This window comes from Cebus imitator, unplaced genomic scaffold, assembly GCF_001604975.1.
Source record: "Cebus imitator isolate Cc_AM_T3 unplaced genomic scaffold, Cebus_imitator-1.0 Scaffold82, whole genome shotgun sequence".
Lineage (NCBI taxonomy): Eukaryota > Metazoa > Chordata > Mammalia > Primates > Cebidae > Cebus > Cebus imitator.
The window spans coordinates 3,384,246-3,408,519 of NW_016107397.1; the positions used below are offsets into that span (position 1 = coordinate 3,384,246).

Below are 24,274 nucleotides of genomic sequence, written 5' to 3' on the forward strand. Positions count from 1 at the left end.
AAGCCGAGATTGCACCACTGCACTCCAGCCTGGGCAGCAAGAGCAAAACTCCGTCTCAAAAAAAAAAAAAAAAAAAAAAACATGCAATCTGGGGGAGTCATCTCTCAGCTCTGGCATCCTCACCTGTAAAAATACAGACAGTAACAGCGACTGGGCTTGTAATGGGCTACTGGGAGAATCAGACGAGACGACAGACTTGAAAGTGTTTTGCAAACTGGAGGGATTATTATTTCATGATTGGAGAAAGAGGAGCCAGCATTTGGTGACAAAGTCATACAGGTAGATGTCAGGGAGGGTGATCAATCAATGGATGGGAACTGGAACTGAGAACCCAGCAGGTACTTTTAGGAAGACTCAGCAGTCAGTGGTGACGGTGGCTGAGAGCTCCTGGATGCGCCAGGCACTGCAGGCCTTGCACAAGATGTGCCCATCCAGCGGGTAGCAACCCTGACACTCGCCCTCAGAGGAGAGTAGCAGCCCACACTCCTGTTGAAAAAGAAGCAACAATTAGTGGGGCATGGTGGCAGGTGCCTGTAATCCCAGCTACTTGGGAGGCAGGAGAATCTCTTGAACCCAGGAGGCAGAGGTTGCAGTGAGCCGAGACATGCCATTGCACTCCAGCCTGGGCAACAGAGCAAGACTCCATCTCAAAAAAAAAACAAACAGATTTCTGTCAACTGGAGACCTCTGTGTTCCCCCTCCCTCGTGCTCCACCCAGCACCCCAGACACTGCCAACCCCTTGCACATGCTGGGGCCCCCTGACCTCGCACTTGTAACAGCCAATGTGAAAACTTCGATCCAGAGCAACAATTCTCACTGTCTCCTCCTGACCTGGCTCAGGCATGATGGCCCCACCACACACTGAGCATCTCGGAGCAAACTTCCTGGAGGGGAAGAGAACCAAGAAGGCCATCAATCCCTGGGGTTGCAGGGCACCAACAGTGGGACCCAGAGAAGGTGGGGCACTGGAGGGAATCAGAGGCCAGTGGTGTGGCCTTAGATCTGGGGAAGGGATGATGTCAAAGAGAATGAGAGAGGCTGGGTGCAGTGGCTCTGGCCTGTAATCCCAGCACTTTGTGAGGCCAAGGCATGAGGATCACTTGAGGCCAGGCTTTCAAGCCCACCCTGGGCAACAGAGCAAGACCCTATCTTTATTAAAAAACAAACAAGGCCAGGTGCAGTGGCTCACGCCTGCAATCTCTGCACTTTGGGAGGCTGAGATAGGTAGATCGCTTGAGCCCAGGAGTTTGAGACTAGCCTGGCCAACATGATGAAACCCTGTCTCTACTAAAAATACAAAAAAAAGGGCCGGGCGCGGTGGCTCAAGCCTGTAATCCCAGCACTGTGGGAGGCCGAGGCGGGTGGATCACGAGGTCAAGAGATCGAGACCATCCTGGTCAACACAGTGAAACCCCGTCTCTACTAAAGCTACAAAAAATTAGCTGGGCATGGTGGTGCGTGCCTGTAATCCCAGCTACTCAGGAGGCTGAGGCAGGAGAATTGCCTGAACCCAGGAGGCGGAGGTTGCGGTGAGCCGAGATCGTGCCATTGCACTCCAGCCTGGGTAACAAGAGCGAAACTCCGTCTCAAAAAAAAAAAAAAAAAAAAAAAACCTGGCTGGGCATGGTGGCACGTGCCTGTAATCCCAGCTACTTGGGAGGCTGAGGCAGGAGAATCACTTGAACCCTGGAGGCAGAGGTTGCAGTGAGCTGAGATCATGCCACTATACTCCAGCCTGGGTGACAGAGTGAGACTCCATGTCGAAAGAAAAAACAAAGAAGAAAACTAGCCAGGCATGGTGGCATGCACACCTGTAGTCCCAGCTACACGGGAGGCTGGGGCAGGAGGATCACTTGAGCCCAGGAGTTGGAGGCTGCAGTGAGCTATCATCATACCGTTGCACTCCAGCCTGAGCAACAGAGTGAGACTCTGTCTCTAAAAATAATAATAACAAAGAATGAAGGAGGGCCAGGGGTTGGAAACAGGAAGACAGTCCTGGGGCATGAAGGGGAGATGAGAGAGACAGGAAAGGTCAGACATTGTGAGACGAGGTGGAGGCCGGGCCTGACCTGTGAAAGTCCTCGATGCAGTGGATCTGGCTGGTAGCATCCACCGTGAAAGGGATGCCATCAAGGCCGCGGTGACATACCACGCAGGTGAAGCAGCCAGGGTGGTAGGCCTTTCCCATAGCCCGCAGGATCCGGTCCAGGATGGGCTGGGAGCACGTGGCGCATTTCTCCAGGGTGGCCTGTTGGGAAGGAAGGCAGGAAAATCTGGCAGCCGGTGGGACCCACGGCAGCCCACCAGGCACCCCAACAGGCCAGCCATCTATTTCTGCAGCCCCCTGCATGTGATTCGGTGAAAAGCGGACTTGAGCAGATCTAAGTTCAGATCCCAACACTATACAAGGTATTTAACCACTCTGAGAAAAGCAGCAATCAGGCTGGAGTGGCTCATGCCTGTAATGCCAGCACTTCGGGAGGCCGGAGTGGGCAGATCGCTTGAGGCCAGGAGTTCGAGAACAGCCTGGCCAAATGGCGAAACCCTGTCTCTACTAAAAATACAAAAACTAGCCAGGTGTGGTGGCGGGCGCCTGTAATCCCAGCTACTCGGGAGGCTGAGGCACGAGAATCACTTGAACCAGGGGAGGCAGAGGTTGCAATAAGCCGAGATTGCACCACTGCACTCCAGCCTGGGCGACAGAGCAAAACTGTTTCAAAAAAGAAAAACAGGAGTCAGTAGTAATACCTGCCTCATGGGCGTCGTGGGAATCTAACACATTCTCTTTAACTGTAAGACGCCCCACGCTTGTTAAGAGCTGCGTCCTTCCCCTCAGCCACCAGTGTTGAGCTACTTGCTTGATGTTTGCAGAATTCCTTCCTGTTTGTACATGGCTTCCAGTGGCCTGGCTTCTAGCACCATTCCTCCTCTGGGCTTGGACATTCTAGCTCCCATCTTGGATAGAAGCCCCCGGCATCCAGCCACTGACTCCAGCCCCCCAGCCCCAGCCACTCACCACATAGCAGCCCTCGCAATACGCCCTCCTCTCCACGGCATAGAAATGCTGGCCCCGAAGCTGGGCCCGGCACGTAGAACACACAAAGCAGCCCACGTGAAAGACACGATCGAGGGCCACAACCCCGGCCCCATCCCCGACCACATCTTCTCCACAGCCACCACACCGGCCTGAGGACAGGCAGAAACAACATCAGTCTGCACAGACCCAGGAAGTCGCTGTCCCTCCTGTCTCCCAGCCTCCCCTCCCGCTTTCCACCTGCCCCACAGCCTCAGCTCACCAAAGTACTCCCCACTGGGCGGGTGGTTCATGTCGTGCACCAGCTTCTTGGTCAGCCTGTCCAGCTCATCCTCCGGAGGCTGGCTCAGGGACACCTGGAAGGTGGGAATCAGGGGTTCGGTCCTACTCTAGCTCCTGATGCTGTGATACAGGGGTCCTCAACCCCCAGGCCGGGGCCTGTTAGGAACCAGGCCGCACAGCAGGAGGTGAGCAATGGGCAAGCAAAGCTCATCTGTATCTACAGCCGCTCCCAGTCACCCGCATTACCGCCCCAGCACTGCCTCCTGTCAGATCAGCAGCATTAGATTCTCATAGGAAGCCTTCACGGAATCACATGTGCATTCAAGGGATCTAGGTTGCGTGTTCCTTATGAGACTCTAAGGCCTGATGATCTGTCACTGTCTCCCATCAACCCCAGATGGGATCATCTAGTTGCAGGAAAACGAGCTCAGGGCTCACACTGATTCTACAAGATGGTGAGTTGTAGAATTGCTTCATTATATATTATCATATACTATAATGAAACAATTATACATGTTATACATATTCTATTAGTGTTATAATAGAAATAAAGTGCACAATGAATGTAATGCACTTGAATCATCCCAAAACTATCCCCTGCCCCAGTCTGTGGAAAAATTGTCCTCCACGAAACTGGTCCCTGGTGCCAAAAAGGTTGGGGACTGCTGTATGTCCCTGAAGATGGCCAGGCAGTTCCAGCTAGAAAGCTCATCTGAGAACATCTCAGCCCAGGGGCCAGTTATTTTTTGTTTTTTGTTTGAGACGGAGTTTCGTTCCTTCTCGTCACTCAGGCTGGAGTGCAATGGCACAATCTCAGCTCACCACAACCTCTGCCTCCCGGGTTCAAGCAATTATCCTGCCTCAGCCTCCCTAGTAGCTGGGATTACAGGCATGAGCCACCATGCCCAGCTAATTTTGTATTTTTAGTAGAGACAGGGTTTCTCCATGTTGCTCAGGCTGGTCTCAAACTCCCAACCTCAGGTGATCCACCCGTCTTGGCCTCCCAAAGTGCTGGGATTACAGGCGTGAGCCACTGTGCCGGTTCCCCGTGGGCAGTTCTATCCTGCTCCCCTGCACCGCCCGCCCTGTATTTCCTGACCGGCTCTGCATCCCAGACCTCTGACTGTGCTCCAAAACCAGCCCCCTGGCCAGGCAGCGTCTCACACCTGCAATCCCAGCACTTTGGGAGGCTGAGGCAATGGCTCACTTGAGGTCAGTAGTTCAAGATCAGCCTGGCCAACATGGTGAAACTCCATCTCTACTAAAAATACAAAAATTATCTGGGCATAGTGGCATGTGCCTGTAGTCCCAGCTACTCGGAAGGCTGAAGAAGGAGACTCACTTGAACCTAGGAGGTGGAGGTTGTAGTGAGCCAAGATCACACCACTGCACTCCAGCCTGAGTAACAAGAGCAAAACTCCCTCTCAAAAAAAAAAAAAAAAAAAAAAAAAAAAAAAAACGAGAGCGCTCCAAGACCCCAGTACCAAAAAAACAAGAAAAAAACAAAAAAAAAAAAAAAAAAAAAAAAAAAAAACCAGGGCCCTAGAACACCAGCCTCCCCACTAATCAGTGTCCCATTGCCTGTAAGACCTGGCATCCCAGTTCCCCAGGGCTTACCTGGGGCCCGTGCTCACCGCCTCTTCCTCCTCCTGCAGGGCCAGAGACCCCAGCAGCCTCCTCTTTGGCCCCCGGCCCCAGCTCTCTCTGGCTTCTATAGCCAGGTCCCCAGACTTCACCTCGGCCTGGGAGAGGAAAGTGGGGGCCTGGGAGGGGCCCAGAGGCCTGAGAGGCCCCCCGCCGGGGTGGGCCACAGCCCCTCACTGGCTGTGCCACCTTCACTTGCACAGGGAAGGCAGGGCCAGCTGGGGTGCTGGCAGTAGCATAAGAGGCTGGAGTGGGGCCCCCATAGGGAGACGCTGGGAGCGGCGAGGCTGGGTTCGGCTTTAGGGAGCCCGTGCGGTAGGCAGGAGGTAGCGGGGACTCATATGCCTAAGGAGAAACGCAGACCAGAAGCCTAAGCGAAGCCCCCACTCTGGGACCCACATTTGTGGAAATGACCCCAGGTGTGGGGCAGTACGGGTGTGTGCATCTGACAAGGTCCCGTCCTCAGGTGGCTGACATGTTGGTACTTGCAGCCACGCTTCCTCCATGCTGGGGTGCACAGCACACACATGATGGGGTGGACTGGGGTTGTGAGTCCAGAGAAGCAGGAGGCTGCAGATGGGGAGGAGAGGTAGGACCGGGGAGTCACCTGTCGGTCTGGTCGTCGTGGCGCGTGACCCCGACCCCCATTCAGCTCGGCCAGCGTGCTGCTCAGCAAGTCTATCTCGGCGTCCAGGCTGCTGGGGCGCAGGGCACTCCTGTCTGCAGGGAGCCCCTGAGGATGGAGCCGAAGCAGAGAGAATGCAAATCGCCATGGCCCCTCTCCTGCCCTGGCTCTCTCACAGTCGGTTCTAGGGGACCCCGCACGTCCCACCCAGCAATCCCAGTTCTCACCTGCGTGCGCTGGGGTACTCCATGGGACCCCACCCAGGCCGGCCCCCGATCCTCCGGTGCCCCTGGGGCCTGGTAACACTGCTCTGATGGGAGGGGGCAAAAATTGCCCCTGGGGTGGGGCTGGAGTGCTGGGTTGAGGGAAGAGATCAAAGGTAGGGTGGCAGAGGACAGGAGGGGTGTGCATTTGGGGAGCTGCCCTTTCCGCCCCTCTTTACCTCTCCCCCGAATCTAAGGTCCCAAGAGATCTCGGGCAGTTGTTCCCACCGGCTTGGGGAAGGGGCAGGAGGAAGCCGGCAGGGCGGGAGGCTGGAGCTGGAGGACAGAGGTGAGCGCCAGAGCGGGGTGGCTCCTCTGTCTCACGAGGGCTGCCTTACCTGCTCCGTGGGCTGGTGGTGGCCCCGGGGCGCCTCGGGGGATCGCCCTCCCCTGAGGGGCTCTGGTGGGCTCCGGCTGCTTCGGGGGCAGCCAGGTGGGCCCTGACATGGCCTAGAATGGGGAACTCCGGACAGCGTTCTTGAAGCCCCGAGCCTCGAGCCTTCACCCCCTCTTCCGTCCTGCCTCGTTCGGGACTCCAGAAAAGAAAACTTTTTCTGGCTTTTTTTTCCTCTTCCTCCCTAATTTTGGGGACGACCACGCCCCCAATGACGTCACCACATTCCTGGGGGAGGGTCACGTGGCCCCCTAGGCCCTAAACTGCCATTTATCTCTGAGTCGGCCCCCTCCCGCCGAGAAGGACTGGCTCTCCGGGGGAGCCCGAGTCACTGGGGGCTGTGGGCAGCTGGGGATTGGAGGTGGGGCCCGGGGCCAGTCTCCAAGTCCACAGATGCCCCCTGGGCCCCGCGCCCCAGCCCTGCACGTGGCAGCCTGGCTGCTGGAGGCTGAAGCTCCGATCTCCACCCCTCTGCAGAGCTCTCCTTTCCCACCTCCTCCCTCTCACCTCCCCACCAGCGTGGCTCAGCCAGCCTGTAGTGTTTTGGTCTTTTATTCATGGTCAGCAGAGTTAGAAAAATAAAACAGAATGAAAACATCACCACCCCAGTGGGCCAGTAAGTCTGGCCAGGATGAGGAAACTGAGGTAGCCCAGAGTTCGGAGGAGGGCCAGCCCCTAGCATCAAGGCACCAGTGAAGGGAGGCTGCAGACTCCCTCCCCTGAACGGTGGGGACAGCCATCCGGAGTTATTGTGCTGGGGTCCCTCTGCCAAAGGAGGTGGGTGTGACACCCAAGCCCAGAACCCCCTTAAAACCTCCCCTGGGCTCCAGGTCCCAGGGGCAGGACCACAGGACACAGCGATTCCCTTCTCCTTCGCCAAGGATCAGGATGGGCCGCCTGCCTGGGCCCTCTCTACCCAGCCCTGGAGGCAGGGGCATCAGAGATCAGTGCAGGTGACCGGGGTGACACCGTGAACCAGCAGTGTGGGGCCCAGGTCTCGGCTTAGAGTCTCCAGTAGCGCCAGGTAGCGGGGGTAGCGGGCGGGGTCAGCGGGCGGCCGAGGCAAGTACAGGAAGGTGAGGGCTGTGGTGGGGCCCTCGGCATTCCCACCCTCTGGCCCACCCGGCCCTCCTCCCGTGCCACGCCCCTGCTGGGCCCGAAGCAGGGCGTTGGCGCTGCGTGCCAGGGCCTCTGCCTCCGCGTCTCCCTGCCTACTGTTCACAAAGTCCCCTTCCTCCTCCGCCTCAGGTTCCCCAGCCTCAGCCCCCTCACCCCACACCACCTCCTGCACCTCAGCCCGGATCCTCAGTTGGCTCAGTAGCACCCGCAGCCGCCCCTCGGCCGCCCCAGGCGCCTCCCGAGGCCCCAGGCACAGGAAGATCCGGAGCCGGGCACTGTGCCAAGCGGGCACCATGCCCAAGATGGTTGCCATCTGCAGCAGGAAGAGACCACAGACATCCACGTAGCCGGGCCCACCCCGGGGCCGCAGCAGGTTGAGGGGCCACACATCCACGTGGTGCAGCTGAGAGGTGCCCCCAGACCCCCGGCTCAGCCGCTCTGGGGGCAAGGCCCCACTGGCCCGGGCTAGCACCACATTCTTGTTCATCTTGAGGGCATCAGCCACCGTGGCCACATAGTCCTGGGGACTGAGAGCCCGGGGGCTCCCAGGAGCCCGGGGAGGAGGGAACAGGGTGCTGAGAGCCGGGGAACCACCCTCCCTGGTGTTGTCCACAGGTTCGGAGAAAGCCGGGTCCGTCAGGAAATGGTCCTGTGGTGGGGCGTCATCGTAGAAACCCAGGACCAGCGTGTTGGGCTTCATGCCACCTGAGGGCAGAGAGGCGGAGGCAGGAACAGACAGGAGTCAGGCTCACAGGCTAAGTTTACATCGCGCTCCCACGCGCTGACAGCAATATGTGTCAGCCATAAGCTATGACATTCTCACTGTGTACAGGCTCTTACAGCAACATTCTGCACATTTGCATAATGACTTTTCATTTTTCCCAAACACTTTCACATGCACTTATTTTATTATCTCAGTGACTAATCTCCTCCACTTAAACAGACAAAGTTCGCATTAGGATGCTTGCCACGAATGAGCACTCCAATCCTATAGCGAGAGTAGGACACTGTCTGCTCCCAGCTTCTAGCAGGGCATCTGTTTCATGGTAGGAGATGCGAGTCGAACTCCGTCATTCAAACCAGACACCCTGATCAGCCAAGCTCATGGCCTGAATCCCCAGGGGAACAGCACCCCAGACCCTGCTAGTGGAAGATGAGAAAATGGACCGGGCCGAGCACGGTGGCTCACCCCTGTAATCGCAGCACTTTGGGAAGCTGAGATACACAGATCGCCTGAGGTCAGGAGTTTGAGACCAGCCTGGCCAAAAAGGTGAAACCCCATCTCTACTAAAAATACAAAAATTAGGCTGGGCACGGTAGCTCACACCTGTAATCCCAGCACTTTTGGGGGTTAAGACGGGCAGATCACCTGAGGTCAGCAGTTTGAGACCAGCTTAACCAACATGGAGAAACCCTGTCTCTACTAAAAATATAAAATTAACTGGGCATGGTTGCGCATGCCTGTTATCCCAGCTACTCAGGAGGCTGAGGCAGGAGAATCGCTTGAACCCAGGAGGCGGAGGTTGTGGTGAGCCGAGATCCCACCATTGCACTCCAGCCTGGGCAACTAAAGTGAAACTCCGTCTCAAAAAGAATTAAAATACAAAAATTAACAGGGCATTGTGGTGGGCACCTATAATCCCAGCTATACTCAGGAAGCTGAAACATGAGAATTGCCTGAATCTGAGAGGTGGAGGTTGCAGTGAGCCAAGATCACACCACTGTACTCCAGCCTGGACAACAGAGCAAGACTCAGTCTCAAAAAAAAGGAAAAAATGAGCCAGGGCTACCCAGTATGTTTCTATTACTGCAAGACCCTAATCATGGTGGTATAGCATGGTATTCGCTTACCAGGGGCTGTGTCCTATAGAAAGCACTTTGTGTTTTAACTCATTTGAACCTTAAAGCAACACTGTGAGGTAGGTACTATTTAGTCTCCTCTTTTTACTGATACGGAACCCGAAGCACCAAGCGATGAAGTCACTCACCCACAGGCTCACGGCTGGTGGGTACTGGGGCAGGTATGTCAACACATGCTGCCTCCACCCAGCATGAGAGGCCACACTCTGAGACACCAAGCTGGGCACGTGCCAACCACAATGCCCCAAGTACCTGCCAACAAGCTCCTGGTTCTTAATTTTTGAACAACCCAAGTGGAATCGGGTAACTCCCCCCCTTGAACCAGGCTGAGTTTACAGAGAGACTCAGAGACCTCTTCTAAGACCGCTTCTCATGAAACAAACATTGCTCAACCCATAAATCAAATTCTCTATGACAGGAGAATCCACCATTTAAAGGAAATACTTTTCCTTTTACTGGAGTAGGTTGATGCAAAAGTAATTGCATTTTTTCCCCATTAAAATGGCAAAAACAGGCTAGTGCGGTGGTTCACGCCTGTAATCCCAGTACTTTGGGGGGCTTAGGCGGGCGGATCACCTGAGATCGGAAGTTTGAGACCGGTCTGGGCAACATGGCAAAACCCCATCTCTACCAAAAATATACAAAAATTAGCCAGCGTGCTGGTGTGCACCTGGCAGTCCCAGCTACTCAGGATACTGAGATGGAAGAATCACTTGAACCCAGGAAGCAGAGGTTGCAGTGAGCTGAGATCACGCCACTGCACTCCAGCCTGGGTGACAAAGTGAGACCCTGTCCAAAAATAAGAGCAAAAACCACAACTGCTTTTGTACCAGCCTAATATCTTCCACAGGATAAATTTCATGAGCATAGTAGTCTCTGCACAAAAGGTGAAGACCAGGCTCTCAGATGCTCTATGGCTCAGTGATGCTTGCCAACACCCTAAAACATCTGGGCAGGTGTGAACTCCAGCTGATCTTGCAAAATAAGCTAGTCACGCCCCCTCCCGAGTATCTCCCAGAGTCCGATTTTCACTGAACCGGGCAATGTCCAACACAGTTGAACTTCAGCCAGACTCTGAATAGAGAAGGAAGCATGCGCTTTGGTGACAGGCACTGGTCCAGGATTAAAGGAGAAGGCAGTGACTGAGCATGGATGACCCTGGTGGCCTCAGCGCTAAAAGCTGAGAATTCACCACTCCATCCACAAGCGTCAGCCCCACTCAGCCCCACGCGGCCTCCGGCATCTTTTGTGGCTTGGGGGTGGGGGACGGGGCATGTTACATCTCCTACTTCCCAACCCCTTTCAAAGCCTGGCTGAATTACCATCTCTCCACAAAACCTTTGCTGGCTATATAGTGGCTGGCCTTCCTTCCTCTGAACGCTGGCGGCTAAAAACCATCTGGGGGCCAGGTGCAGTGGTTCATGCCTGTAATCCCAGCACTTTGGGAGGCCAAGGCGGACAGATCACCTGAGGTCAGAAGTTCAAGACCAGCCTGACCAACATGGAGAAACCCCATCTCTATTAAAAATATGAAATTGGTCAGGTGTGGTGGCGCATGCCTATAATCCCAGCTACTCAGGAGGCTGAGGCAGGAGAATTGCTTGGAGCCAGGAAGTGGAGATTGCAGTGAGCCGAGATCGAACCACTGTACTCCATCCTGGGGAACAAGATCAAAACTCTGTCTCAAAAAAGAAAAAAACAAAACCACCATCTGATTTGATGAGGCAGCTGGAGATTCAAATAATGCTCCATTGTCCCTCAAAATACACTCTTCAGTGCCTATGCCCCAATTTTTAGGTCAGAAAAAAAAGAAAGAAAGGCCAGGCACAGTGGATCATGCCTGTAATCCCAGCACTTTGGGAGGCCGAGGCGGGTGGATCACCTGAGGTCAGGAGCTCAAGACCAGCCTGGGCAACATGGTGAAACCTCATCTCTACTAAAAATACAAAAATAGCCAGGCGTGGTGGCACACAAGTGTAACACACTCCCTACTCAGGAGGCTAAGACAGGAGAATCACTAGAACCCGGGAGGCGGAGGTTGCAGTGAGCCGAGATCGCACCACTGCACCACTCCAGCCTGGGCAAGACAGAGCGAGACTCTGTCTTAAAAAAAAGGAGAAGGAAAAAACCGCAACAGCATCGCCCACCCCATTGCTAGTCCCCAGCATCTCCTACGAGACCTTATCGCACACTGTCTGCGGCTATTATCTTTGAGCACTGTCTTATCTGCTCTGGACTATAGGGTCCTTTTGCAGTTTGCAATCTGTGGCTGACTCTCTAGGGGAGGGGAGCGGAGATTTGAAGTAGCCACAGGGGAAGGCTGAGGGGATCCAGGGAGGAGCATCTCACCGAGGCCCGAGATTCGCAGCAGATGCTGAGCCCCCTGGCGCACGGAGGGTGAGAGGGTTAGATCCACAAAAGCCTTCACCTGGGCCCGGTCCACCAGGCTCAGCCATGCCCCATACTGAGGCTGTACTGGGTCCGAGGGCAGGGAGTCTACAGAGAAGATAAGGAAAGGAAGGCAGCCAGTGTCGGCCAAGTTCAATGTTTCCTAGAGTCCAAATCACAGATGGGCCTGGGCAGGGCTATGGCTGGTTGGAGAATTCACTAGGAAGGAGATAAAAGGGGGAAAGGGGCTGGTGTCACGGCTCATGCCTGCAATCCCTGCAGTTTGGGAGGCCAAGGTGCAAGGGTTGCTTGAGCCAGGAGTTGCGGACCAGCCTGGGAAACATAAAGACACCTCATCTCTACAAAGTAGCCAGGCCTGGTGGTACACACCTGTAGTCCCAGCTACTCAGGAGGCTGAGGCAGGAGGATCGCTTGAGCCCAAGAAGTTGAAGCTGCAGTGAGCTATGATGGCACCCCTGCCCTCCAGCCTGGGTGACAGAGCAAGACCTTGTCTCAAAAAAAAAAAAAGGGGGTTGGGGACTGGCCGTTGTGGCTCACGCCTACAATCTCAGCACTTTGGGAGGCCAAGGTGGGCAGATCACTTGAGGTCAGGAGTTTGAGACCAACTTGGCCAACATGGTGAAACTCCATCTCTACTAAAAATACAAAAACTAGGCCGGGCGCGGTGGCTCAAGCCTGTAATCCCAGCACTTTGGGAGGCCGAGGCGGGTGGATCACGAGGTCAAGAGATCGAGACCATCCTGGTCAACATGGTGAAACCCCGTCTCTACTAAAACTACAAAAAATTAGCTTGGCATGGTGGCGCGTGCCTCTAATCCCAGCTACTCAGGAGGCTGAGGCAGGAGAATTGCCTGAACCCAGGAGGCGGAGGTTGCGGTGAGCCGAGATTGCGCCATTGCACTCCAGCCTGGGTAACAAGAGTGAAACTCCATCTCAAAAAAAAAAAAAAAAATACAAAAACTAGCCAGGCATGGTGGTATGTGCCTGTAATCCCAGCTCAGGAGGCTAAGGCAGGAGAAGGCAGGAGAATCGATTGAACCCGGGAGGTGGAGGTTGCAGTGAGCTGAGATCGTCCCACTGCACTCCAGCTTGGGCAACAAAGCGAGACTCTGTCTCCAAAAAAACAAACAAACAAAAAACGGTAAGGTAAGAGAAGGATGTGAGCGAATGTGTGGGAGGGCAGCTCACCGAGGTCTCCCAGGGTGACGTGGCCCAGCACATAAAGCCCCCCCTTCTTAAGCTGGTTGGCCAGTCGCAGCAGAGGCAGGGCGCCCCTGGGGTTCCCCACCAGCAGCAACAGCTGGGGCCGCCAGAACTTCACGTGGTCCTTCCGGACGTCCAGCCGGAGCAGATACTTGCGCACCTGGGTACAGTGGGAGGTGGTGGGGAAGTGGCAAGATCAAACACACAGTCCTGTTTGGCACCTCTTGGATGGGAACACCAACTCCGACTGAAGGGAGGGAGAAGGGGTTCCCTGACCGCCTCCCTCTCCCCTCCCCACCACCCCCAGCTCCCCGTACCTGGTGGAAAAGCAAGGCCTGACTGACATAGCCCCAGCTGCTGGGGCCTCCTCGCGCAGTGAGCAGCGCAGCCAGCAGGCCCATGAGGAGCAGGGAGCCCCCGGCCGCACCGGGGCTGATGAGGAACATCATGAGCAGGCAGGAGGCCACCCCCAGCAGGCAGGTATGCCAGGAGAACAGGCTGAAGGTGGGGCTGCGGACACGGAGGGAAGGAGGGACGGAAGCTCAGGGTCGGCCTCGTGCCAAGCTGCAGTCCCCAGCCCCACGCCTGGGCCGGAGTCCTCCGCATTTTCCCATTCCTCCCTTCTTCTCTCCATCTCCAGGGACACAGGCCTCTGAGTCTCTCACCGGAAGTTGGGGGCCGAGGCCCACTCCAGGCTCAGGCAGGACAGGTCCACGGCAGCATAGGCCACCAGGTAGAAGACGGTGACTACAGCAGCTATCGTGTTCAGCTTCCCGGCCAGAAGCACCAGCTGGGCAGGGGCCAAGAGGTATGCCATTGATCCAAAGTGCCGGTGTACCCCCAAAGTACCAGTGCATCCCCAAAGTGTCAATGAGCCCCAGAAAGTGCCAGTGAACCCTGCAAAGTGCCAGTATGCCCCAAAAGTGTCAACCCCCAAAAGGGCCAGTGTACCCCCAAAGTATCAGTGAGCCCTGGAAAGTACCAGTGAATCATGAAAAGTACCAGCATACCCCCAAAGTGTCAATGAACCCCAGAAAGTGCCAGTGAACCCCAAAGTGTCAATGAATGCTGGAAAGTGCCAGTGAGTCCTCCAAAGTGCCAGTCCACCCCCTAAAGTGTCAGTGAACCCCAGAGAATACCAGTGTACCTCCACAGAGAGCCACTGAACCTCCAAAGTATCAGCAAAACCCCACAAAGTGTTAGTACATCCCAGAGTGCCAGCAAACCCCTCAAAGTGCTGGGGTACTCCACGAAGTACCAGTGAACCCTGAAAAATACTAATGTACCCCACAAAGTGTCAGTGAACCCTGCAAAATGCCAGTGTACCCCAGAAAGTACCAGCAAACCCCCTCAGGGTGCCAGTGAACCCTGCAAAGTGCTGGTGAACCCCACAAAGTGCCAGTGAAACCTGCAGAGTACCAGTGCACCCCAAGTGCAAATGCATTGGCCTTTGCATTTGTCTCCCAGCCTGCATCTAACTGCACCCCCATCCTGCCAGCTGGTGGGGTGAGGAAAGGGCCCGTTGAAAAAGTCTCACCTGCACCAGGCCCCAAGAATACAGTACAGCTCCCCAGGGGTTTCCCCCTTGGGACACAACCTTGGCCGGCGCCAAGATCACTCCTAGAAAAACAGAATCCACAGCAGACACATCAGCCAGGGCCTAGAGGGTACACAGAAGAGACAAGGGAGGGCATGCTCCGAGCCAGCAAGGAGGCAGAGAACCCACCGAAGAGGTCGTCCCGGGCCAGGGCATGGAGGATGCGGGAGGCACCGATGAGCGAGCTCATGGACGCGGAGAGTGCGGTGGCATAGATTCCGATCAACACCAGCGGGGGCCACAGGCTGATGGCGCGGAAGAACCCATAGTCCTCCTGCAGCAGGGTCCTAGGAGGGAGGGAAGGGAGGTCATGTCATAGGATGGGAAAAGCCCCAGCCCTGATCTTAAGGATCAGATTCAGATATCAAATGTGCTAAAGGGATACGCCTGGTATTCATTGGGCGGCCTTGGATTTAATCACTCACTGGTCCTTCCTTTCTCTTTTTTTTTTTTTTTTTTGAGACTGAGTTGCACTTTTGTTGCCCAGGCTAGAGTGTAGTAGCTCGATTTCCACTCACTGCAACCTCCGCCTCCCGGGTTCAAGTGATTCTCCTGCCTCAGCCTCCTGAGTAGCTGGGATTACAGGTGCCCACCAACACACCCGGCTAATTTTTTGTATTTGTAGTAGGGACAGGGTTTCACCACGTTGGCCAGGCTGGTCTCAAACTCCTGACCTCAAGTGATTCACCACCTCAGCCTCCCAAAGTGCTGGAATTGCAGGCATGAGCCACCGAGCCCACGCCTTTCCTTTTTTTTTAAGAGACAAGGTCTCACTCCAACCCCCAGGCTGCAGTGCAGTGCTGCAATCACAGCTCACTGCAGCCTCGACCTCTTGGGCTCAAGCAGTTCTCCCATCTCAGCCTCCCAAGTAGCTAGGACTACAAGCAGGTGCCATCACGCCTGACTAATTTTTGTATTTGAGGGGAAGGTCTTGCTATGTTGTCCAGGCTAGTCTGGAACTCCTGGCCTTTAGCGATCCTCCTGCCTCAGCCTCCCAAAGTGCTGGGATTACAGGTGTGAGCCGCCACACCCAGCTGTCACACCTAATGGTGTATGCACAAGAGGCCAAATATTTACAGAAATACAAACTTAGTAGAAAGTCACTGCCCACCCTCGCTCCCAAGCTAAGTGCCTGCAACAGTACCAGGTCCATGGCAGCCGCTGGCTACGGGCTATCAATCCCCAGTGGCCAGACTTCCCCTATTTTCCCTCCACCCCAACAAGCTGGGTTTCTGCTCCCCAATCCCTCAGCCTGTATTTCCCTTGGTGACCCAGGTGCAGCAACCTTGTTTGACACTCCACCCCCATCCCTCCCCAGGTACCTGTCACAGGTGCAGCTGGAGAGGAAGAAAAGCAGGACATAGACGAAGAGGGTGTAGGCGACGGCGACAATGGTGCCCAGAGGGATGGCCCGGCTGGGGTCCTTCAGCTCCCCTGTGGGGAGGGGAGCAGAAGGGGCGAGGTCAGCCCTCCCGCCGTCCCCCTGGGTCCCTCATGGTGGCAGCCCCACACCCCCAGGAGGCGGCAGGCAGAAACTCTCACCTGACATGTTGGCCCCAGCCATGATGCCTGTACAGCCATTAAAGAGGACAGCAAAGACGCTGGCAAAATTCATCATGGCTCCCGTGGTGTAGTCCTCAGCATAGCCAGCTAGGAGGATGCTCCCAGGAGGGAGAGGACGTCAGCATCCTCTCAGGGATCCAGGCCTCTCAGCCACCCTTTCCACACATTCCACAGCCCCCCCGCCTCCCCTGACTGCCCTCACCAAGACCCCAGCCTGCCCCTGCACTGGCCTTGGGTCAGCCAGATGCACTGCCACATCCCCGAAATGCTCTGATATTCCTCCCTCCAGGCCCTAATCCACACTCTTTTATTTATTATTTATTTATTTAATTTTTAGAGACATGGTCTCGCTCTGTCACCCAGGTTGGACTGCAGTGGCACCATCATAGCTCACTGCAGCCTCTACCTCCTGGGCTCAAGCCTGTCAAGTAGCTGGAACTACAGGTATGCACCACCATGCCCATCTAACTTTTTAATTTTTATTTATTTATTTATTTTGAGATGGAGTCTCGCTCTATCACCCAGGTTGGAGTGCAATGGTGTAATCTCAGCTCATTGCAACCTCTACCTCCCGGGTTCAAGTGATTCTCCTTCCTCAGCCTCCCAAGTAGCTGGGATTACAGGTGCCCACCAGCACACCTGACTAATTTTTGTATTTTTAGTACAGATGAGGTTTTACCATGTTGGTCAGGCTGGTCTCAAACTCCTGGCATCCGGTGATCCACCCTCCTCGGCCTCCCAAAGTGCTGGGATTACAGGTGTGAGCCACCGCACATGGCCTATTTACTTTTTTGAGACAGAGTCTCGTTCTGAAACCCAGGCTGGAGTGCAGAGGTGGCGATCTTAGCTCACTACAGCCTCCCCCTCTTGAGTTCAAGTGATTCTCATGCCTCAGCCTCCTCAGTAGCTGGGACTACAGGCATGTTCCACCACGCCTGGCTAATTTTTGTATTTTTCAATTTTTTTATTATTATTACTATTTTTTGGAGACAGAGTCTCCCTCTTGTCACCCAGGCTGCAGTGCAGTGGCGAATTCTTGGCTCACTGCAACCTCTGCCTCCCGGGTTCAAGCAATTCTGCCTCAGCCTCCCGAGTATCTAGGACTACAGGTGCCTGCCACTGTACCCAGCTAATTTTTGTATCTTTTTTTCTTTTTCTTCCCAAGAATGTTGACTGAGATAATTTTTGTATTTTTAGTAGAGACAGGGTTGGCCAGACTGGTCTCAAACTCCTGACCTCAGGTGATCCTCCTGCCTTGGCCTCCCAGAATGCTGGGATTACAGGCCTGAGCCACCACACCCAGTCTCAAGCTCTTTCCTGAGATGCCTTCCCTCCCTGCTCTCAGCTCCTGGCTGAATCCCCCACCCGTCTATCTCAGGCCACCTCCAGCTCCACGGCTCCTGCCCTTCCCAGCCCATAGTCAGGCCTCCCTTCTGTTCACTCCTGGGTGATCCAGATCTGTGTAAGTCATGCTGGGCCTTACTGTGCTATTGGACTGATTCCTGAATACACATCTTTCCCCAGCTAGAACACAAGTTCCTCTAAAGCAGGGACTGTCTTGTGGGCTCCCTCCTGCCCCAAAGGCCAAACACACACTGGACAGGCCTGAATGAAGCTGCACTGTTCTGCGCTCCAGACCTCCTGCCCCACATTCCCTCTGACACCTCTACTCATCCAGGGATTCTAAGGGTCCAGCCCCAATGCCTGCCCACTCCTCACCCCGAGATCCCGGCCACCACAGTGCCTAGCTCACCGCCTAAGTTGTCCTTCAGGGTACTGCTGTTGAAGCCGGTGAAGTGGCCAAATCGAGGCGGCAGGGAGGAGCCATTGCGGCCAGGCCGAGGAGTCAAGGGGATGTTCCTTGGCCCCACAGCCACAAAGCTGATGAGCACGGAGGTCAGGGAGCCAGAGACCAGCAGAAATGTGAGGAACGAGGCCCGGGCGTAGAGGTCGGCTCCCAGGGTGCAGACCCCACCCACAAGGCCCAGCAGCAGGGAGCCATACAGCAGGTTCCAGCCGTAGCCCTGGGGCAGGACTTGGAGGCCACTGGGCCCTGTGGCATCTGGAGAGAGGTAGGGACAGAGTTAGAAGGCCTGATCCTAAGGCACTCCACCGGCCGGGCATGGTGGGTGGCTCACGCCTGCAATTCCAGCATTTTGGGAGGCCAAGGTGGGAGGATTGCTTAAGTCCAGGAGTTTAAGATGAGCCTGGGCAACACTGCGAAACCCCAACTCCACAAAAACTGCAAAAATTAACCAGGCATGGTGATATGCGCCTGTAGTCCCAGCTACTGGGAGGCTGAGGTGGGAGAATCGCTTGAGCCTGGGAGGCAGAAGTTGCACTGCACCAAGATCATACCACTGCACTCCAGCCTGGATGACACAGTGAGACCTTGTCTCAAGAAAAAAAAAAGGGGGGGGGACTGAGCACCACGGCTCACGACTGTAATCTCAGCACTTTGGGAGGCCAAGGCAAGTAGATCACTTGAGATCAGGAGTTCAAGACTAGCCTGGCCAACATGGCAATACCCCGTCTCTACTAAAAATACAAAAATTAGCCAGGCGTGGTGGTGGCTGCCTATAATCTCTGCTACTAAGGAGGCTAAAGCAGGAGAATCACTTGAACCTGGGAGGCAGAGGTTGCAGTGAGTGGAGATCACACTACTGCACTCGAGCCTGGGCAACAAAGCGAGACTCCATCTCAAAAATAAAATAAAAAAGAAGGGACCAAGTCCCAGTCCCAGAGGGGGGCAAGACAAGCCCCCCTCTGCCCACCTGCTGTCAGAGAGACCACCTTCCCCACTTCCCTCTTAGCTCTAACCCAGCATCTTAGCTCTCCCTGGTGGTCTTGTCAATTTCAAGAATCTCAGCCCAGTCTCTCTGACTGGTTAGCTCCCGGCAGGCAAGGACAATATCGGGGATGTCACATCTCTTGCATGATGCTGGCCACACAGCAGGAGCTCCGGAAAGCCAAGGTAATGGCTCACTCTGCCCCTCGCCTGGAGAGGACCTTCTCCTTCATGACTGCACACTCCCAGACCCTGCAAACCCGCAGAAATGCCCAGAGCCGACAAAGCACAGACCGGCCCCGAAGACGTCAAGCACAGACTCCACCAGTCCCAGCAGGGAGACGGCACAGCCACAGACGTTAGCCAGGTAGAACATGAGGCCAATGCTGCCGCCGACCTCGGGCCCCAGTGTCCGGCTGATCATGACTGAAAGTGGAAGCAGGGGTGAGCATTAAGGGAAAAAAAACTGAAATGGGCGTGAGGAAGGCGCCACGGCTCGAAGCATTTCACCCAAGTGCAGCCAGTCCCCAGCCATGTGGCTTTGCACAAGTCGCTCATACCCACTGAGTGCCAGTTTCTGCATCTGTAAAACAATCACTGCCTAGGCCAGGCTCGGTGGCTCACGCCTGTAATCCCAGCACTTTGGGAAGCCAAGGCGGGCGGATCACGAGATGGAAAAAGTTGAGACCATCCTGGCCAACATGGTGAAACCCCACCGCATTCCACCCTGGCGACAGAGCAAGACTCCATCTCAAAAAAAAAAAAAAAAAATCACTGCCTAACAGACAAGATTGTTAGACTAGAAACTGGCATTAACGTGTAGGGCAATATTGATCTTCTTCACTATACCAGCCTGCCTGCTGCACATTCATTAAAACTTGCCCTGCCAGGCACAGTGGCTGACGCCTGTAATCCCAGCATTTTGGGAGGCTGAGGCAGGAGGATCACTTGAGGCCAGGAATTCAAGACCAGCCTGGGAAACATAGCAAGACTCCCTCTCTATAAAAAAAATTAAAAAATTGGCCTGCTGTGATGGCTCACGCCTGTAATCCCAGCACTTTGGGAGGCCAAGGCAGGCGGATCACCAGGTCAAGAGATCGAGACCATCCTGGCCAACGTGGTAGAACCTCGTCTCTACTAAAAATACAAAAATTAGCTGGGCGTGGTGGCGCTCACCTGTAGTCCCAGCTACTTGGGAGGCTGAGGCAGAAGAATCACTTGAACCTGGGAGGCAGAGGTTGCAGTGAGCCGAGATCGCACCATTGCACTCCAGTCTGGCAACAGAGCAAGACTCTGTCTCAAAAAATAAAAATAAAAATAAAAATTTAAAAATTAAACAGGGGTGGTGGTACACGCCTATAGTCCCATCTACTCAGGAGGCTGAGGCAGGAGGATCACTTGAGCCCAGGAAGTCGAGACTGCAGTGAGCTATGATGGCACCACTGCACTCCAGCCTGGGAGTCAGAATCTTGCTCTGTTGCCCAGGTTGGAGTGCAGTGATATGATCTTGGCACACTGCAACCTCCACCTCCCAAGTAGCTGGTTCAAGCGATTCTCCTGCCTTAGCCTCCCAAGTAGCTGGAATCACAGGCAGATGCCACCATGCCCAGCTAATTTTTGTATTTTTAGTAGAGACAGGGTTTTACCATGTTGGCCAGGATGGTCTCAAACTCCTGGCCTCAAGTGATCCTCCCACCTGGGCCTCCCAAAGTGCTGAGATTACAGGCGTGAACCACCGCACCCAGCCTAAAAAAATTTTAAGAATGAAAAAAAAAAAAAACACTTGTCTTGCCCCTTAGCCAACAAATGTAATGGCCCCTTCCCCACCCTCCCTAGCAGGCAGAACAGCCTAGACCCCAGCCCAGACCCCAGTCCATTGATGTTGGAGGATACAGTAGGCTCCGCCCCCCTGCACGGCTCCATTGGTGGCGATGGCACAGACAGAAAGGACGGTGAGTGCCAGGATGAAGTAGGCAACAAGGAGCATGGCCAGGGCCTGCAGCAGCCCAGCATGACCCACCACGAACCCTGAGGCAGGAGCAGCAAGTCAGGTCATGGGGACTCACACCCCAAATCCCCCACCCACTGGGTCTGCATCGATCCAGGGTGGAGCTAAACGCAAGCTCACAGGGAGCCCTCCCCAAGCCCTTCAGCCACCCACATCCCCCAGGGCCGCTTCCTAATGTCATCCCAGTCCCACCCCTCCCCATCATGTCCCCTCAGCCCTCCCCGTCCAGGGCCCACTCACCAATCCTCAGAAAAACAACTATGCTAAACATGGACAGGACAGTAGGCACCACAACACCCAGGAAGGTGGACAGCTTCCGGGCAGATGCCCCTCCAGGACCCCCAGCCCCATTAGCAGGGAGGGCAGCCCCCTCCTCCCCCAGGAGCCGGTAGGCCAGCAGAGGCGAGCTCTCGCTGGCCATGGCTTCGCACAGGCAGAGGAAACCACAAATGGGTTAGGTGACCTGCAAAGGAGATTATGTTACATCAAAAGCAGCTCCAGAGAGCATACCCACCCCCAAACACCACTAACCAAACACCCAGAAGCCTCCCCAAAAGAGAAAGCTGCTCACTACTAAAAACACAAAAATTGGCTGGGCTCAGTGGTTCACACCCGTAATCCCAGCACTTTGGGAGGAGGAGGCGGTTGGATCACCTGAGGTCAGGAGTTCGAGACCAGCCTGGTCAAATGGTGAAACCCCCCATCTCTACTAAAAATACAGAAATTAGCCGGTTGTGGTGGCTTACGCCTGTAGTCTTGGCTACTTGGGAGACTGAGACATGAAAATCACTTGAACCCAGGAGGCACAGGTTGCAGTGAGCCAACACTGTACCACTGCGCTCCAGCCTGGGCAACAGAGTGAGACTGTCTCAAAAACAAAAAGCCAGGCGTGAAGGTACACACCTGTCATTGCAGCTACTCAGGAGGCTGAGGCATGAGAATTGCTTGAGCCCTGGAGGAATAGGGCTGCAGTGAGCCCAGATTGAGCCACTGCACTCCAGCCTGGCTGACAGAACGAGACCCTGGCTGACAGAGCAAGACCCTGTCTCAAGACAGAAACAAAAAAAGAGAACCTCAAGAAAACAGGAATGCCCCCACACCCTGCTTACCAGCAACTCGAAAGAGCCGGTGAGGCTGCAAATGGTACCAGCCACTCCTCCACAAAGAAGTGGTACCCCAAACCCGACAGCAGGGGTTTCAGGGCCCCTCCCGGCTGCTGGGGGCCACCCCTTCCCTTATGTTCCTGACACTAGGGATGGCACCGGGTCTGGAAAGAGGCAAAGGTTCTCTGACGGCACAGTCTTCTCCAGCCTCTCCTTCCTTAACTAGCATTGCAAGAGGAAGCAAATCTCCCAAAAGGGAAGTAAGTTACGTGCAGGACAGCCTTCCCCATCTCCTCCTTCGGTGTCCCGAGCCGCCCCTACCAAACTCCTCATGCAATCACTGCACCCACAGGCAGCAAGAAACTTCCAACTCTTCCAAAGCCACGCCCTCCGTCAATCCTCTCCCTCAATCCATCTCAAAGCCCCTCTTCCTCTCCCTAGCCTCCTCAGATTCCTCCCATCCAAATGAGCCTCCCCAGATTCCTCCCATCCCCACTCCAAACTCTACCAACCCAAACACACCCCTCGACTAGGAAAACAGAAACACAGGCCGGCTCCCACCGAGCAACTCAAGGTCCCCGGGTCCTCCTCCCCTCACCCGGGCTCCTGCTCCTTTGCGCCTGCTGGGGTGTAAGGGGGCCAGGATCTCCCTCCCGGCCAGCTGCACCCCACAGCTCGGCGGGCCGCAGGGCACTCACTCACCCACCCGCAGGACGCAGCGCTCGGGGGCGATCCCCGCGAGCCTGGGGTCTCCGCCTCGGGCGGAGAGCGGACGCGGGCCGGAAAAGACAGCCGCGGCTACCGGGATGCCAGGCCCGGAGCCTGTCCCCACCCCCACCAGCACGCGCTCGCCATTGGTCCTGGTCCCCGGCCCCGCCCCGTGGGCGCGCCCGGGGAAGCTCCGCCCCCTCTGCGTTCCCCAGCCTGCCAGGTTCCAGTTCCAGCTCCACGTGCACCCAACGATTGCCCTGCAGCCCCGGTCTCCCTGAAGACCGGCGTCTCCGACAGGGCGTGGGCCGCGAGTGTCGGAGCTTCCAGCATTTTGGTGCACATAATCGCCGCCGCGGGGGCCGGACCCCAGTCCGAGCTCCTAGGTGCCGGGAGCTGCTACCCAGCTAAAGTGGGCGTGTGAGGACGGACGAAGGCGGCCGGGAGGTGGGCGGCGCTGCCACACCTGGGTCAGGTGCGTCACGGGGACTCCGGCCCCCTTCGTTCGGGATTTCTGGAGTCCTAATCCTCCAACCTCTCAAAGCCCTAGAACCTCCGCGGGGTCCCAGCCTCGCCCCTCACCCCTGCTGGGATCCTTTCTTGCGCCCGATCCAGCTGCGCTCTTCGCTTCGGCCACCGGAGGGAGCCATTGGCCACCGATGTGGGTCCAGGGTCCCTTTGCTCTGTCTGATGCCCGCTCTCGTGCCTCCCTGTAGTGTTCTCACCTCCAGCAGAAATGCTAGAGCCTGTGAACCCTGCTGAGAGCTGAGACTCCTTCTTCACTCTTTACAGATGCCATGAACAGCAGTACCGCCTGTCAATGCGTCCTCAGGTGTAAAATGGGCACAGACTCGAACCTCCCGTGAGTCCAATGAGCTAATAGGCTTTATCTTATTTTATTTTTTTGAGATAGAGTTTGCTCTTGTGGCCCAGGCTGGAGTGAAATGGTGCCATCTCGGCTCACCGCAACCTCCGCCTCCTGGGTTCAAGCGATTCTTCTGCCACAGCCTCCCGAGTAGCTGGGATTATAGGCCTGCGCCACCACGCCTAATTTTGTACTTTTAGTAAAGACGGGGTTTCTCCATGTTGGTCAGGCTGGTGTTAAACTCCCGACCTCAGGTGATCTGCTGGGATTACAGGCGTGTGCCACGGCGCCCGGCCTAAGCACTTTAGAACAATACCTAAAGGTTCGATAAATTATCCCTTCCAAATAGCATTGCATTAAATTAGCCACTCTCCGAGGTAGGTACCACTATTATTATTATTATTATTATTTTTAAGATGGGGTTTCACTCTAGATGGCCAGGCTGGTCTTGAACTCCTGACCTCAGGTGATCCACCCACCTCGGCCTCACAAAGTGTTAGGATTACAGGCATGAGCCACTGCGCCCGGCCAGTACCACTATTATTTCAATTTTTCAGATTAGGAAATTGAATTCGGAGACTATACATTTCCTTTTTTTTTTTTTTTGGATCCAGGGACGATTACACCGGCTGGAGTGCAGTGGCCAGATCTCCCTTCACTGCAACTTCAGCCTTTTCAGCTCAAGCATCTTCCTGCCTCAGCCTCCCGAGTGCCTGGAACTACACAGGCGCACACCACCACACCTGGCTAATTTTTTACTATTTTGTAGATACTGGGTTTCGCCATGTTGCCCAGGCTTCTCTGGAGC

General features: G+C 55.3%; 2 protein-coding genes across 6 annotated transcripts; both read right to left on the bottom strand.

The window, feature by feature from the left end:
- Nucleotides 1–203: 203 nt before the first annotated feature.
- TRIP6 (thyroid hormone receptor interactor 6) lies at nucleotides 204–6,691 on the bottom strand. The gene is made up of 9 exons (XM_017533561.2): nucleotides 6,188–6,691; nucleotides 5,814–5,941; nucleotides 5,569–5,694; nucleotides 4,935–5,306; nucleotides 3,298–3,391; nucleotides 3,018–3,187; nucleotides 2,071–2,249; nucleotides 765–885; nucleotides 204–486 (listed from the first exon to the last, which is right to left on the bottom strand). Exons 1-9 carry the CDS (start codon nucleotides 6,294–6,296, stop codon nucleotides 355–357), a joined length of 1,431 nt encoding a protein of 476 aa, XP_017389050.1. The 5' UTR covers nucleotides 6,297–6,691; the 3' UTR covers nucleotides 204–354.
- An 88-nt stretch (nucleotides 6,692–6,779) lies between these two features.
- Nucleotides 6,780–22,733, bottom strand: SLC12A9 (solute carrier family 12 member 9). 5 transcript variants are annotated; one of them, XM_017533538.1, is made up of 14 exons: nucleotides 22,596–22,733; nucleotides 21,031–21,253; nucleotides 20,676–20,810; nucleotides 19,077–19,208; nucleotides 17,748–18,056; nucleotides 15,974–16,081; nucleotides 15,754–15,865; nucleotides 14,561–14,718; nucleotides 14,372–14,454; nucleotides 13,500–13,624; nucleotides 13,152–13,344; nucleotides 12,820–12,994; nucleotides 11,572–11,718; nucleotides 6,780–8,067 (listed from the first exon to the last, which is right to left on the bottom strand). In XM_017533538.1, exons 2-14 carry the CDS (start codon nucleotides 21,209–21,211, stop codon nucleotides 7,181–7,183), a joined length of 2,745 nt encoding a protein of 914 aa, XP_017389027.1. In that variant the 5' UTR covers nucleotides 21,212–21,253; nucleotides 22,596–22,733; the 3' UTR covers nucleotides 6,780–7,180. The 5 variants fall into 5 exon arrangements, with proteins under 5 accessions (XP_017389027.1, XP_017389028.1, XP_037596210.1 ...); XM_017533539.2 differs by having other exon boundaries at nucleotides 22,600–22,723; XM_037740282.1 differs by lacking the exon at nucleotides 22,596–22,733 and adding an exon at nucleotides 21,900–22,578.
- Nucleotides 22,734–24,274: the final 1,541 nt, after the last annotated feature.